Source organism: Rhodamnia argentea, chromosome 7, assembly GCF_020921035.1.
Source record: "Rhodamnia argentea isolate NSW1041297 chromosome 7, ASM2092103v1, whole genome shotgun sequence".
NCBI lineage: Eukaryota > Viridiplantae > Streptophyta > Magnoliopsida > Myrtales > Myrtaceae > Rhodamnia > Rhodamnia argentea.
Window position 1 is genome coordinate 3,510,343 of NC_063156.1, and position 17,281 is coordinate 3,527,623.

The following is a 17,281-nucleotide window of genomic DNA, read 5'->3' on the forward strand; positions in this document are numbered from 1 at the left end:
CTAAACAATTAAATATCAAATTAGCTGCACTTTGGCGTATAGAATAATTCAAGAAAACATGATGGTCATCTGATGTCTGCCTTTTACTAGAACTGTAACGTTAGAGCAGGTACAAAATCATAAAATGCCTGCCTCTGCACTCGATCACGGAGCTTCTGGAGAAGCCCGAGATTGTCCTCTTCGATCGTCTTTAACAGGCCGTCCACGAACAACCGCCTCTCCGAGTCCCTGAGCTTTGCCACGTCCACCACCTTGCGGTTGAGCACTGCCGCCCTCAGCCGCTGGAACGTCAGCAGCCTCTCGATCACCGCCTGCTGCAGCTCCAGCTCGTCATCCTCACGCCGACGATCCTCGCCGAACATTGATGGCGTCTGGTCCTCTGAATTAGCGACACCGCTGAAGCTACTGGAGGTGCGGTGGCGCAGCGACAAAGAGAGGCTTTGGCTTTGTATCCGCTCAATCTCGGTGAGCTCAATCCTCATAGACGTGGCTGGCTGGTTGGTCATCGGGGACGACTGTGCCATTTCGATTGTTTTGATCTTTTTCGCCAAATGCCGGTGAACTTTCTTATATAATGTGATCAGAAACATTAGTACGTCTGCATCATTATAGCTGGGAAAAATAAGTTTTGCGACCCCCATATCTCAAGTCAAAGATCTCGGCACATATAATGAATGTGAATTTGGTGCTTGCGTAAAGGCATGCTCGAGGTCTAGTTTAAGTATTGAGAAAAATGACAACATGATGGCCATCTGATGTGCATATAATGTGCAAGCTAGGCATTTACATGAAGATTGAGAACGGTTTCTGATGACTTTGTACTGTATGAACAGGCATTATCAAATAGGAGGACTGCAAGAATTACCAAGTTACTCTTTCACACATAATCTTGCACTTTTTTGCTACCATTTTTCGCCTTTTAAGATTCTTGGACTCGACATCTACGCAGATACAATTGTAGGGGATGCGATGAACAGAGGAATTTCGGGTGCTTGTCAAGTACCAGGTGAGACGATGAAGTAATTTGCAATCTGATTTTCAGGCTAACTGAAGAAAAAGAACTTCTAACAAGATCTCCAGTTGGTCATTGTTGAAAAAGAACAGATTGGAATCTGCGCAAGTGATTATAAAATCACAAGTATGTCTCCATCATTACAGAATGGGAATCAGTTTTGGAATCCCTAGATCTAAAGTCAATGATCTCAGTGCATATTATAAAATTGAATTTCGCCCACGCGTAATGTATGCTCGAGGTCTAGTTTGAGTGCTGAGAAGAATCACAACATCAATTCCCTCAGGTGTGTAGACGATTTACTGCTTTGCATTAGTGTGAATAGACGAACTAATATGCTTCAGTCACTTCTTGACGGGTAACCCCAAGAGTAAAACTGAACATGGTGTAGGAAAAACTTGCGAACATCGCAGCCACTTGGTACAATTGGTGCCAGTGAAACAAGCATCATTCCGAAGTAGTTGAAATAGAGCAGTGTTGATAACATGTTGTAGAACTACCAGAACACTGTATAAAATAAGGCATAGAAACATATCGCAGGGAAATGTGATTAGTGCAAACAGAACTACTTGCAGTAATATGTATGGAATTTGATAACCACCTCCAGCACATTTGACGGGCAGAACATCTTTGTTGAAATATGAAAGAACAAGAAACTAATCAGTACTTAGTCGAGAGAATACATAGTGTTAGAGTAATTAAATATTAAACCATGCTTTCATCTAACAGCTTAAGCTTTTAGAATAGTTCATCAAATGAATAGGACCACCATGAGCTCATTTGGCAAATCTTTTCCCGTAGGCAACTATAGATTGGTAGCAACAAATGGCAGAAACAAAGTACAGTTGCCTATCCCCATGAACAAAGATAAATATCATCCAAGTATGTTGAAAAGATCCTGCTCATCATTTGTTCACAACAAACAATCAGTTTCGGCATCTTTGGTGGTAAGTTTTACAGGCTCCTATTGTCAATGTCTAACAAGCTACAAAAGATTTTTCCCAAACTAACCAGGTTGCATGAACAACAACTTACATTTCTTTTCGAAGGCACGGTAATTAGGTGGCACCAGGTTTTATTTGGGGCTTGTTGAGTAGATTAGATGTAGTTACCACAAGCATGTTTTGAACTGCTCCCATCTATTTTTTGTGTGTGAGCTTAAATAGTTTTATAGAAATGAGATGATACTATTGGGTTAGTTGAGTTCTAGAATGTATAGTTTCTTTTTTCTGGATTATAGAAACTCGGATACTATAACCAAATTGCTGATTAATCAGATCATACATAACTGGAAATATATATATATATATATATATATATATATATATATATATATATTTTGATAACAGGTTGATATTGGTTTGTGTATGAGGCTAGGAGGGATGGCCATATCAATTCCCTATTCTTATTGGAGTTAAGAGTGTGATATTGGTTGCCATTAGAGCTTAGGTTATGGTCTTTTGGGTGCAGATTTTATAGGACGTTGTGAGGTTGTTTGTTAGTTTATAACGAGCTAATCTTTAAGTTGCTAAGGACATGTTCCATTGTGGGTCCAGGTGATTATAGGTTCTGATTCGGAGACACTTGCTTTGCTTCGTAAGAATTGTAAAGGCAAGTGACCCATTACATCTAATAGTAGAGATATGTCCGAAGGATCTGGAAACATGGCTTCAATTATCAAAATCTATATTGCAGGAAGTAAGAGACGAGCAACAACAGCCTATCACCCTAGCTAGTCTATTTGGAACTTGTCAAGGAGTGGCTTATTTCTGTTGTCAAATGAAAGAATTGAGTAGAAGTGGAGTTGCTGCGCTTCAGAATGATAGAGAATGCATGTTTGCACTGTTTAGACCGGCAAACCCCCTCACATATGAAGGGAAATCGGAAAATTCTCATGGTCAAACATTATATTAGAAAAGTAGCGTGACACCCTGGAAATTAAGCCCTCTGTTAAGAGACCAAATTCAATAAAAAGGATTATTATTGAATTCCAGTTGATATAAAATTTCGGATAGTAAGGACGTAAGCGATAAATTTTGGACGATTATAGAAATATCGATCGGTTAAGATTAGGTCTCGAAAATCTTAGTCCTCGTGTTTTAGGATCTATTTCCTCTCGCTCGAGCCTAATTCCGAAGGAGTCCGATCTGTGCAAAGACCAAAATGATTTTCTATCTGTTGAGCTAAATGTCCAATCAATCCTATATTACTTGATATTCAAAATTACCTTAAGATATTTGTGCACTAAAATTCAAGAGGTTGATGGTGATGGGACACCACTTGTCCCATCACCACCAACCAATCAAGTCTCTCTCTCTCTCTCCTCCCCCTCCCTCTCTCTCCATCAGCCGGCCCCCCCCCCCACCCACTCTCTCTCTCTCTCTCTCTCTCTCTCTTTTCTTTTTCCTTCTGCCGTGCGAACCCCAACCTAGACATGGCTGGTTCTTTGGAACCGGCAGGTCCGGGTCGGTTCCCCGGCCCGTTCCAGTTCCGATTTGGAACCAGCGGTTCCGAGCCGGTTCCCGGACCGATTCCGGTTCCGTTTTTTAATTTTAATTTTTAAAATAATAAATAATAAAATAAATATAATAAATTATAAAATATAAAATATAATCAAATTGTACATTGTAATAAAATATGGGGAAAAAAGAAAGAGAGGAGGAATGGGCTTGAATTTAATGAATTATTATTAAACGCCTACATATCTTCTTGGGGATAGAAGAATCAAAACCCATGTAGTTTTTATGTGGAAAGAGGGACACATCGTGTGATTGTCCTTCGCAAAGGCACGCTCTAGTTGATAATAGATCATGCTATCTATGGATCACCGGTGTTGAAGTTGCTGTCTCACATCACTCGACAATAGGTTCTATATGCTCTTTATATTCATGTAGTCTCCCTCCATTTGTCGGTTTAAGCATTTGTGTTGGATTTTCTAACATGGTATCAGAGCCTGTGTTGTCCCTTTTGCGAATATGCGTCCACCCTCCATTAGTCATAAATTTTGGGTTGGACTTTCTAACAACTGGGACACTAGAAAAAAGACCTTTCGATCTAGTGGAGTTGGATATTCAAGATTTTAATGTTATTTTGGGAATGAATTGGTTATTTATATATCATGCCACTATTAATTACCTTTTTATTGTCTTTGGACTTCCAAATGAGCATGAATTCTCTTTTTCCAAAGGTTGTAAAGGCACTCTTCAGGAGAATTGTCCAAAAAGTCTTAAACCTATTCTACTTTTTTCCATTGAGTCATAAACTTTTCAATTTTGTCAATTGAATCCTAAACCTTTTCACATTTGCTAGTAAGCCTATCTTGTCAATTTTGGCCGAAATTCGCTGATTTGATGCCACTCATCTTACGTGGCATGGCTAGTCCCGACGTGGACAATACTTAATATTATTTAAAAAATTTGTGATTTTTATTTTTTTTTTCCTTTCTTCTTTCTTTCACTAGTAGTCGAGCGGGCTGGCCTTGCCTAGGCGAGGGTCGTCGTCACCCACCACAAGCGAGGCCTAGTCGGGCGAGGGTGAACCTAGGTTAACCCTTATTGGGCCTCACTTGGGTGAGGGCGATCCTTAGCAAGGGCTCCCCTCACTAGATTGGGCAAGGCCGGCCCTCGCCTAGGCCAGGGCACCCTTGCTTGGTCCGGCTAGGGGAGCCCTCGTCGGGGCTCGCCCTAGTCCAACCGGGCCTTGCCTACCATAGATGAGGCTAGCACTCTTCGCGATGATGGTCACCTGTGGCTAGTGGCCAGCAACTATCAAAAGGAAGACAAAATCATTAAAAATTAATAAAAAATTGAAATTTATTCGAATATTATTAAAATTTATTTACGTCAGCACCAGCAGTGCCACGTAGGATGGTTGGTGTCAATATCAGCAACTTTTGGCCAAAATTGACTGGATGGACTCAATTGGCAAAGTGTAAAAAGGTTTAGGACTTAATTGGCAAAATTTAAAGGTTTAGGTCTGAATTGACGAAAATACAATAGATTTAGGACTTTGATGATAATCTTCATCCACTTTTCCAAGATTAATCTCAACTCCACAAACGAGGAGACTTTGAAAAAAAGGATTGTTATGGTTATCTAGCTGGTGTAAAAAAAAAATAAAATAAAACAAGAAGGGATGTTGTAAAGCTGGAAAATGTTCCTACTGTCAAAGAGTTTCCATAATTGTTTCTTGTAAATATACCGGGTTTGCCTCGTAATAGAGAGATTAAGTTCCGTATTGATTTGAAGTCCAGTACAATGCCCATCTCTAAAGCACCATTAGGCACCTTCTAAGGTAAAAGAGTTAAAACATAATTGCAAGAGTTCTTGCATAAGGCTTTGATTATTCGCAATGTTTCACCATGGGGAGCTCTTGCCTTATGTATAAAAAAGGCCGATAGCAGGAGGTTTTGTATAGACTAACGGGAAATTAACAAGGTAATGATAAAAACGGATATCATTTGCCCCGAATTGTTGATCTATTTGATCAATTTTAGGAACTTGAGTGTTTTTATATATCAACCTTCGTTTTGAGATAAAAGCAAATAATGTGCCTAAAGCGGCTTTCATAATAGGGTATGGCTATTCTGAATTTTTTTCATGCCTTTTGGATTGACGAATGCACTTGTGCTTTCATAGATTTGAAGAACACTGTGTTCAAGGAATATCTAGACAAATTTATTGCAGTGTTCATCAATGACATTTTGATGTATTCTAGGAGATTGGAGGAGCACAAGTAACACTTGAGGATTGTTTTACAAACTTTGCATGAAAAGAAGTTGTATGCTAAATTTTGTAAATGTTATTTCTAGCTTGATCATATAGAGTTCTTGGGCCATGTTATCTCAAAGAATTGCATTTTAGTTGACCCGAAAAAAAGTTGAAGTGGTTGTTCAGTGGAATTGCCCTACTAATATTACAAAAGTGAGATGTTTTCTTAAGTTAACAGATTATTAGAGACACTTTGTGAAGGGATTCTCCAAAATTGTTGGTCCACATACTTGCCTAACTCAGAAAGGAATCAAATTTGTATGGTCTGATTAATGTGAGCATAGTTTCCAAAAGTTAAAGAGATGGCTTTGCCTTCGGGAATTGGTGGCTTCACGATCCACTTTAATTCGTATATAGAAAGTTTAGGCTGTGTTTTTATTCAATATGATAAAATTGTTGCCTATGCCTTTATTCTCAATCTCCAGTTAAAAAATATTAATCTGAGTATAATCTTCAAATGGATCGTGGAAAAGTTGATCAAATGTACGTCTTTGAAAGGATATCTGTGTTTCCGCCTAATTACCCTATTTCTTCCTCCGTTAGGAAGAAAGTGAACTAAAGATAATGTCTCTATCGGCAAAGCTTCTCAATTGCGCACTTGAATTTAATAGTAAACATTTGCCCCACAAAAAAATTTAATAGTAAATAATATATCCATATCTGTGACATGAAATTTAGATTGATTAACTGTAAAAGTACACAATTGAGTACAGCCGATATCGAAAAGACCAAAGTACAATCTTTTTTAACGTAAGCTTTGTTTGTTTCATAAAATATAAATAATCTTTCAATATAATCATTTATATCGTTTCAAATAATATGTCTATACATTATAGTGGCCATCGAAAATATTTTCGATTATTCAGTTTAATAATATGTCTAAATATTGGCATGTAGAGAAGGCCGGTTCGACGGAACCGGCGGTTCCGGTTCCAAAAAAAGGTGGAACCGCCGGTTCCGGGCCGGTTCCGGTTCCGGTTCGGAACCGCCGGTTCCAAAGCACAATTGATTTTTTTTATCAAACCTACTTCCTTTTTTAAAAAAAAAAAAAAAACCGGCCCGGAACCGGCGGTTCCGGGCCGGTTCCAACAATTTACAAACCGGAACCAGCCCTTGAGGGCGGGTTTCGGTTCCGGGTTGGAACCGTGGGCCCGGTCAACGGGCTGGTTCCGGGCCCACGGGTCCGTTTGGCATCCTCTATTGGCATGGACGTTAAAAATATTTTCGATCATTAATTTTTGTAAGCGATATAAGCGATCATTTTTAGGAAATATGTTTCAAATAGTTTGTTTTCTGCGAAACAAATGCATACATAATTTAATGAATCTCATACATATATGAAAAAAAATCTAAACTCACTATAATAATGAGCGTCATTGAATCCACGGTCCCAGGTTCATTTTTATCTATTTTAACCAAGTCATTTCTCACAAAGAGTTGTCCCTACTTATAGTAGTACCAGGCTACTAGCGCACGTAATTGCTAGAGAAATTGTCCAAAAATTCTTAAACCTATTGCATTTTTGTCAATTTAGTCATAAATCTTATAAGTTTGCCAATTGAGTTCATCTGGCCAATTTTGACAGAAAATCATTGACGTGGATGCTGGCCGTCTTACATTGCATGGCCGGAGTTGACGTGAACAATTTGCAATAATATATTATTTTTTAATTTTTTTCTTTTCTTTGTTTTTTTAGAATTGAGGATCGCCGGCCACAAGTGAGGGCTATGACTCCCTTGCCCAGACTGCTCTTGCCTGTGACCGGTCACCTTGTTGGAAAAAAGAACAAAAATCTAAAAATTTAAAATTAAAATTAAAATTAAAATTAAAATTAAATTTATCATTGAAAAATTGTCGGCGTCGGCGTTGGCCGTCCTAGGCTTGCTATATAGAACAGTCAGCATTCATGTCAATAATTTTAGGTCGGACTCAAATGACAAAATGATAAAAGGTTTATGACTCAATTGGCAAAATCAAAAGTTGTAGGATTGAATTGACAGAAGTACAATAGGTTTCGGATTTTTTGAATAATTTTCCCCGCAGCTACAGTTAGCTTAATTAAAGTAGAGTTGGGATCATTGACTTTGCTATGTCTCGCATGTCTAATTAGCTTAAAGTGGGGCTGGAATTCTTGACTTGGGCACATCAACACACCATAATTTAACTTCCTGTCTCAGTACATTGCTGGAGTGTGATGACAGAGGATGATCCTTGTTTCTGGACCTTGGCCCCCGTGGAAATCAGATAATTCAACGACAATAATTCACTTCTCACTTCCAAAACACATGCGCAACGTTTAGAGATACAAGTTCATTACAAGAGAAACCATGCGCAGCAAATGAAAAGGATAAATTGCCTTTTCTCTTGGACTTCCAAAATTTGTACAAGATACTTTTATGCCAGAAGAGTTCGAAAACACTCCTTTCAAGGTGATTTCAATTAGATCGACCTTTCAGATTTTAAAATCAATCATTTAACGGAAATAATGATGTACAACATTACAGGCCGATGAATCGGGCGCACAATACTGTCGGAAACTACATTATCTTTCTAAGTGGAAGTATACAATGAACCAGTCTCTACACTCCATTTCATCTCTTTTGGAAGTTCACTTTTGCAATGGCACAAGCAAATATAGACGTGAAAATCAGCGGAAAGGCCGAAAGCACGATGGCTACGATATAGAGTTGATCGTAGTGATATCCAAAATAATTTTCCAGGAAGGCGCTGATTGTCATTTGTTGTCCCTGAACTGTGATCTCTTTATGAATGTCTCCGTATTGCGAACTAAGTAAGCCTCTCAATGACCACGCGTTTGGGCATATCCAGTAACACCAACGCCACCACACCGGAATATCCTGCGAAAAGTATCGGAAAAAGATTAGATGTGTTAAGTGACAACTAATAGTCGTGATTTTGCGTGACAGATCTGCTTCCGTCGTTTCTTGACGGGGTAGCAGAAGTTGAATTAGAGACTTACGGGTCCAGGAATGAGGAACCCAGCAAACAGATTGAATGTCGTGTAGAAAAAACTCGCGAACAACACAGCCACTTGGTACGTCGGTGTCAGTGAAACCAGCATCATTCCGAAGTAGTTGAAATAGAGCAGCGTACAGAACATGGTGTAGAAGTACCAGAACACTTTATAGAATGAGACATAGAAGCCTATGGCAGGGAATGTGATCAGCACAAACAGAACCGTTTGCAGGAATACGTACGGAATTTCAATAACCACCTGCAACATACTTGAGGGGCATAATATCTTTGTTAAGATTTGGAAGAACGAGAAATATATCACTAATTAGTCGAGAAGGAGCATGAATCATTGACCTGAGCAAATGAATAGGACCAAGACGAGTACATTCCGGCGAATCTTTCCCTGTAGACAACAATCCGTTCGGTAGCAACAAATGGAAGCACCGAATTGCAGTTGCCTATCCCTGTCATTTGCACGAAGATAAACATCGATCCAAGTATGTTGAGAAGATCCTGCTCGTCATTTCTACAGAACAAAGAATCATGTTTTAGCATCTTAGATGGTGAGTTTTACAAGCTTCTAATCCTGATGTTTGACAAGTTACAAAATATTTTTCCCGGAGTAACTAGGTTTATGAACAACTTACATTTCCTTTCCTTTCTGCCAAAGGAGAGCAGCACACAACAAGGAAGATGCCGTAATGAAAAGCAGGCGCACCAGGTTGTACTTAGGGCTTCTCCAGTAGGTTAAATGTTGTTTCCACAGGCATGTTTTGAACTGCACCCACCTATTTTGTGGGAACCGCGCAGCGAAGCATATTTCTTTGCCAGTCACGGGCAAGCTTAGCTCTCTGACTAATTCTTGGCTCGTCCTATAGAGATCAACAAAATGTATCAGCAGACATCATTTTTTTTTTTCCCTAGCAAGCACAGGAAGCATCATTTATGAGAACATGTTGTCATTTTCCGGTTAGCACGCCAAGTTAGCATCACTTGGGAGACAGAAGCATTGAAGTTTGCAGATTGTGCGCTTAATGAGCACTTGATTTGTGCTTAACACGTGTTTTGAAGATTAGTCTACTATATGCTTACCTGCACTGGTCAGACTCCTTATATATGACGCCGTAGTCTATACCAAGTTGAGATTCTACCGAAGAACTTGTGATCTCCAGCATCCACGTTGCAGGGTTGTAATTATCCTTTATTTTTGGCACTCCGGGAATACTCTGGATAAGAGAAATGTAGGGATTCATTAGCTAATCTTTCTTAACTCAATTTAAGTTTTTTCATCTCCAGCGTGGAGTACCTGGTAAGACTATTCAATAGTTTTGCCAATTTCGCATATCTTTCTTCCTTTTGGTTATGTCAGCATGGTTTGTAGCTGATAATAGGAGCAATTCATACTTAATGATGTGCAAATTATGAAAAAGAAGTATAAAGTGAAGAGCTCACACCCGAGGGGTGACACTTACCTCAAAATATTTAATAAGCTTATTTGAATGCTCGCCAAGCTCTCCAGAGTATATCATTTGACCCCCTCTTTTCAACAGGATCAGCTGCATTGTTTATCAAATGCGATATATTTCAGTCATGTTCTTCTCATCAGTTATTAATGCACTCAAGGAAAGTATATGGACGGAGTTGTGCATCGTGTGAGAGTTGATGTATGAATGCGATTTCCACAGAAACTCTACTGTCTAAGCATAATTACAGAGAGCAGAATAGACAGTTATAGGGGAAAAAGCATTAAAAAGTTACCTCATCAAAAGCCTCAAATACGTCAATGCTTGGCTGGTGAATTGTGCACACAATTGTCCTCCCTGTGCTTACAATATTCTTCACGACTCGCATTACGATGGCTGCTGCTCTGGCATCAAGACCAGAAGTAGGTTCGTCCATGAACAAGATCGATGGGTTAGAAACAAGCTCCACTGCTATAGTCAGCCGTTTACGCTGCTCTGTTGATATGCTGGTCACACCAGGAACACCAACTATAGCACCTTTTATGTCATCTAGCTCAATCATTTCAAGTACTGCAGCCACAAATTCCTGATTGACAACATGTAATTCAGTTGGGATGCAGATATAGGTACTAAGCAGTTCCAAATCTCATCACTCAATATGTGATGTGAGAGACCCAATTTAGTTTTTGTCTGCTTGCTGGTTTGATCAGCACGAGAATATCTAGTGTACACAAGTTCTTTGTGCTTCCTAGACATCAGCTAATTATAGATAGATACAAATGATATGCTAAAATCTGTCCAGTTGAGCACAAGATTTAGCCATTGATTGGCACATATCTGGTCAAGACTGCCAACAAGTTTTATCCGACAATTAGTAGAAAAAAATTGCATTTCATGTCTCAAAATGTGATGTATGAAAAACTTCCAGTTTTATTCACTTATTGAATGCTCTGATGCTCAATCCGTTTGTTCCAAGTTCGAGTCCTGCTCAAACATCAATGAATAGGGTATCAAAATGATCGGCATATTCTATCCGGATGAAGAAAAATTACGGCTCTTGTATTTGTGTCAATGTGGGCCGGCAACCTTAACCAAGCTGAGTATGCCACCGATTCCTCAATTGTAACTTGTGGAGAATGTATGTCGGTTTGCTCACAGTAGCCAGATATTCTGGCATACGCGACTTGAACTTTAGGATACCCTCCAACCTTTATATCTCCTTCGATAGAACCGCTAGTTTTTCTTCCCGAAAGAACATCCATCAACGTAGTTTTCCCTGCTCCACTGATACCCATCAAGGCCGTTAGGACTCCAGGTCTGAATGCTCCGGTAATATCTTGAAGAAGTTGTAGTCTTCTCTCTTTAACACCATGCTCTCTCAGTTTCTGGGGAAACATTGGAGGTTCTGTTATGCCAATCAATAATTGATAAGATAGGCACAAGAATACTTATGTTCAGCAACTGAAATGCCTCACCTTGGGTGTTTCCACGAAGTACTGAATGTTTTCGAATGTTAGAGTTGTGGGTTCAAATGTTAAAACCATCCCTATACAATTTCGAAATTGTAATTGTCACTGGTGCCGAAGGTAATATAATCTTACTTAAACTTATCATTTGTACTCATGAGTGAACTACGTCCACCTTTCTTTGCAGTAGTGCTGATTTTCGAAAGAGGATAATGACTAACTGCTTATGATTCTTCTCACCTCTAATTTTTGTTTCAGTGGTATCTTTGTTGGCCACCTGTTCTCCTGGAGTAAGATGGCTAATGTCTCTGTCTTTATCCAACTGGGAGTGCTTCTTACTGGAGACAACAGCTCGAGGTCTACTGGGAGCTGTGGTTTGCCGATACATACATGTATTTCAGCGAAAGAATGTCAACCTGCTGAGAATATCCTTAGGTTTCATTTTCAATTACCTATAGAAAAACTCAGAGCACACGTGAACCCAATGTTGAAAACCATCCAGAATCCAATCAATGACCCGACTGATATCCAGTAGAAATAGTCAGTAAAATCTAGACCACGCTGTCTTAGCACTTGTTGCCCCAGAGTGCCATCAAGAGATGAAACCTGCGAAGGACAAATTAGCCTGTTACATACTAAACCCAACCATCTTCATAATCCATTCAGGTGAGACTGGTTAGTTCTTTAAGACGTCACCTTTTGCCACCTCGGAGCGAGAAACTCATTAATTGAAGCACCTATTTCTGCATATGACAATGGAGATAACCAGAAGCCCCACTTCAACCAACCTGGCAGAGAAGCTGCAGACAGAAGGTTGCTAAGTTCCTGTCACTTTTCTAAAGTCACTACCATTAGAAGCAGTAAAACAGAACTTACGTTTTGAGATGACAAAGCCACCGAACAAAAACAAAACAAGTAAAGAGAATAAACTGCAAATTGCTGCAACAGGGGGATTTCGAACCACGGAAGCTATCAATCGGAACATTGATAGTGATACTTGATGCAATAGGAAGAGCAGGATGAATTGATAAAAGAACCTGACAGTCAACAAAAAATTGGAAGTGAAAATGGCTAAAATCCATATCAGCTCTCTGATATAGTGAATGTCGGAATTACCTCTGTGGCTCAGGACTATAACCAACTCCATAATAGGTAATAGCTGTCCACAGAAACGCATCAAGTAAAGAGAATGGAATTTTCAGTATGGCCGCTGGAATGGTATAAGCCCATGCAGGGTAGAAGAAAAAATCACGTTGCTTGTAAAAGACACTAAGTCTAGAAACAGTCATTGCCAGCTCCTGAATGCCAATAACCATGAGTCGGATGAGAGCATAATACAGGGAACCCATGAAAAGATCTGCATGCACCAAATCGAGTTTCATTCGTGGGCGCCAGAAGACGGTGACTGTCATAACTGCAATGACCACAAGCTGCAAAGAGAAACCACCAACTCGATGAATCCCGCGTACATTTCTCATTAACCATGTGTCGTGACTACACATTTTGAGTCCCAATAGGCAATTACCTGTGCTGATTTGAAGACATGAACAAAACAGTTGCGCTTCATGAGGAGCCATTCTCTCGAAAGGCACGCTTTGAACAGCTCCCACTTTTTCAACGAGTAAATTTCGAAAGTTAAGGCACTTCTGTGAAGGTCAGTTTTCTTTAAAGGCCTGGCAAGTTCCTCGTCTAGGTTCTTTCCCATTGGAAATTCTTGAAACATCCTCGCAAACGTGCTTGGAGATATGAAACAATAAGTCTGGTCTTTGTGATGCCAGTATTGTGCCTGGTCCTTTTTAGAAACTACCTGCCGAGAATTCCCAATAACAGAACATATTATCGCTAAGCTTGCACAGGTTGGACATAACTTCAATAAATGAGAGTGCATACTTCTTGGAGAAAGTCAGCAATGCCTTTTCTGGTCGGGCACTTGAAACCACAGTGTCCAAAGAAATTGAGAACATTGGTCCGAGGTCCATGGTACACTACATGTCCCTCTGCCATTAGAATTATGTCATCAAAGAGATCAAAAGTCTCTGGTGCTGGCTGAAGAAGCGACACCAAAATTGTGTACTCTGTTATGTGTGCCAGTTGCTGCAAGCATGTAATGATCTGAAAGGTGGTGGAGCTGTCCAAGCCTGTTGAAATCTCGTCCATAAATAGAACTCTCGCTGGACCAATAATCATTTCCCCTGAAGAGAGAACACTGAAAGATCAGTAACGAAATCTAAAACTTTCAATGTGACATAACTGGTCCTATAAGTTTCTCATCATTCGCTGAGACTTCACGTAATGCTAACCAGTTGTCAGCCTTCTCTTTTGACCACCAGAAATTCCTCTGATCATTGCATCCCCTACAACTGTATCTGCGCAGATGTCAAGTCCGAGAACCTGAAAAGGCAAAAGATGAGAGCAACAGTGCAAAAAACCTGCACGAACAATATACTTCATAATTTGTTTCCTCATTGGAAAGGTTACCTTCAATATGTAGTCTGTTTGGAGGGTCCTTTTCAGTCCCCCTATCGATATGGCCTGTTCTTGTTGCATAAAGTCATCAGAAACTGGAATTTGCCAATCGCCACTGTAACTGGAAAATGGGAAAATTAAATCCAAATTTGTGCGAACATTAACCTTCATGTAGGTGTCTATGCTTGTGTCTGGATTAATTCCCATTTGCTTCTCCCTTTTACTGACTTCTTTCAACATGTCTTCAACAAAAAGCAACATAAATTGGATCAGAAATGATTACCGGAACAAATAGTTACTTCCAGGTTGTAGAATAAACTGGTACCTGCCCTTCCTCCAATGCCCTGACATCGCGCAGAGAAGTCAAGCGTCTCCCTCACAGTCATCTCGGAAATATGAACATCATATTGGCTTGTATAGGCTGAAGTCTTCTGAGGAACAAACTCATTCAGCTTGTAACCATTGTAGGAGATCTGTCCCTTGACCTTGATCAGACATCATTTGTCAGTTCCGCCATTCTCACATATATGCATAATGATTTGCGTCTGAACAAGGTAGTACCTCGAGCGATTTCTCTGATTTGCCTGCTAATGCTTGTAATAAGGTGGTCTTCCCGCATCCCGGTGGCCCTAGCAATAGTGTCATCCTGCAACAACTCCCAGAGATGTAGATTGCACCGTATAGCAGCTTCATAGAATTCAACTGGTGAATCTAAATCAGTTCATATGCTAAGCTTTAATAGTAACCTCGCAGGCTTAAGGATGCCGCCAATGTTCTCGAGAATTCTTATCTTGTTCCCCTGATACCTGCAGCCAACCTTATTTGTTGGAGCCTGTCACAGAGAAAAATGGATCATGGTTCCTGTGTTTATGTCCTATCATTTTTATCAGGATGGGTTACAATAGCTTGAAGGAACAGAGAAGCAGTAGCATGAGATAATATCAAATAAGCCAATTAAAGATAATAAAAATCAAGTTAAATAGAGTTGTATTGAAGCTCCTAAGTTACAAATCAAGTTACAAAAGGTAATTTTTTATTTTACTTCAGTTATATCGACCTGGATGAATCTTTAAAAAACTTACGAGCTTGGTGGAGAGAGAAGAAGATAGAGAAGAAAATCTCACGTAGAAAATGGACAATGATATTGACATCAAATACACAAATTAAAGACAATACAAATCAGATTCCTCATAAAACTCTTGAGAACATTAAGTAGGTGCAACTGGATTCCGCATGGGTTTCATTAGGAACTTGTCTTGTGAAAAATATGTACTTAATTTTCTGTACAAAGATGCGGTGCAACCCGTATGTCGCGCGCCGTCGATTCAGGATAAGCGAAACATTTGAAAGCAGATTCTTTTCAATCTTGTCCCATTGAGACATTGATGTCCTAAAACTGCCAATTTCCCGACAGTAAGATCCATCTGGAACTCGCGGCTAATCTCAATGTCCTGTCCTAATGTCTCGAAAAATGAAGCTCTTCGGAACTCCGACTTTCAACGGAAGTGTCAAAACTTGTGGGCTGTGTTACCCAAACATACTGTTCACAACTGATAATTTGTTCTTTGACTTCAGTTGTAACCTCCAACAGAAGTGCCAAACATACTGTTCACAACAGAGAAGAATATCTCACGTAGAAAATGGTTTTGAGTGCGTTCCAAAGAGTTGGGATGTGTTCCCCGTGAACGGCTTCGCTTTCTGCTTCTATGCACAGATTCTGATACCTCACTTCCACCGTCGGCAATTCAAGGCCCACTCTAAACAATTAAATAGCATATTAGCTACACTTTGGCTTATTAAAATAATTGAATGCGCATGGGAAAAAAAAAAAGTTACAGAATGCCTGCCTCTGCACTCGCTCCCGGATATTCTGGAGAAGCCGGAGATTGTCCTCTTCGATCCTCTTCAACAGGCCGTCCACGAACACCCGCCCCTCCGAGTCCCCGACCTTCATCACGTCCACCACCTCGCGGCCGAGCACTGCCGCCCTCAGCCGCCGGAACGTCGGCAGCCTATGGATCGCCGCCCATTGCAGCTCCAGCTCGTCATCCTCCTGCCGGTGATCCTCGCCGAACGTCGACGGCTTCTGGTCCCCTGAGTCAGCGACGCTGCTGAAGCTGCTCGAGGCGCGGTGGTGCAGAGGCGAAGAGAAGCTTTGGCTTTGTATCCCCTCTGTCTCGGAGAGCTCAATCCCCATGGGCGAGGCTGGCTCGTTGCTCGTCGTGGACGACTGTGCCATTTTAGTTATTTTAGATCTTTATAGGCCAAACGAAGTCGAACGTTTTCTTTGTATGCGATCATTAAAGGAAAATGCTGAGATGACCCTCCCATTAGCTAGGAATATGGTCGATCAACTCTCAACCTCACGTTTTCTATCTTCATAATGGGAGATTTATTGAACAGGTTTCTTATTTTTATTATGTCATAGTGCCTTTTCCAAAGCAGGTCACGATCGAATATGTTAAGGAAATATTCATCAAGGTTCCGATTGTTTAGAATCATTTATGTGGAGACTTGCTTAACAGTTTTTTTCTCTTATTTGAAGGAACATAATAATATTCAAACAATAAGGAATACATGAAGAACTTTGTTGCAACTTCTAAACTAGCAGATGTTACTCTCCGGCCAAATAAAAATATTATGTGGATATTGTTCCCAAATTACAAATAAAACCTTAATAACCAAAAAATAGGAATTTAATTATATTGTATACTTTGAACTTCCGATTATTGTAGGATCTTGTGTTTGAATAAGTCATGACTATGAAGAAAGGTTCTTTAATCTCTGCTTCTTTGATTGTAAGAAAATAAGAGGTATTTTGTATCTTTGAATTTTAGTTTGCATCTATATATTTTAGACATATAATGCTAAAGTTTTCCTCCAAATCTCATCCATATGAATGGAATTCGTGTTGATAGCAACTTCGCTCATGAAAATAGCGGGGGTGACGAAGATGAAATGAACAATGCAACCGAAGACGCTAGTGACGAAAGCATCACGACACCAGAGGACATGAAATGCGGACCTTGCATGGGTATGGAGTTTATTTCATGTGATGAGGTTTATGCATTCTATAATGATTATGCTAAAGAAGCAGGACTTGGAATTGGAGTGTTAAATGCGTATAAA

The 17,281-nt window shown here is 39.9% G+C and overlaps 1 protein-coding gene across 1 annotated transcript; it reads right to left on the bottom strand.

Annotated features, from left to right (window-relative positions):
* Positions 1 to 8,317: 8,317 nt before the first annotated feature.
* Positions 8,318 to 16,399, bottom strand: LOC125315814 (pleiotropic drug resistance protein 3-like). The gene is made up of 23 exons (XM_048281687.1): positions 16,000 to 16,399; positions 15,786 to 15,909; positions 14,899 to 14,984; positions 14,714 to 14,798; positions 14,478 to 14,637; positions 14,318 to 14,394; positions 14,165 to 14,218; positions 13,987 to 14,077; positions 13,577 to 13,878; positions 13,212 to 13,493; positions 12,803 to 13,116; positions 12,563 to 12,723; positions 12,383 to 12,486; positions 12,139 to 12,292; positions 11,696 to 11,766; positions 11,273 to 11,605; positions 10,516 to 10,806; positions 10,230 to 10,313; positions 9,850 to 9,983; positions 9,405 to 9,629; positions 9,112 to 9,283; positions 8,762 to 9,016; positions 8,318 to 8,639 (listed from the first exon to the last, which is right to left on the bottom strand). The coding sequence occupies exons 1-23, from the start codon at positions 16,389 to 16,391 to the stop codon at positions 8,373 to 8,375; spliced, it is 4,218 nt and encodes a 1,405-aa protein (XP_048137644.1). The 5' UTR covers positions 16,392 to 16,399; the 3' UTR covers positions 8,318 to 8,372.
* Between the last annotated feature and the right edge of the window lie 882 nt (positions 16,400 to 17,281).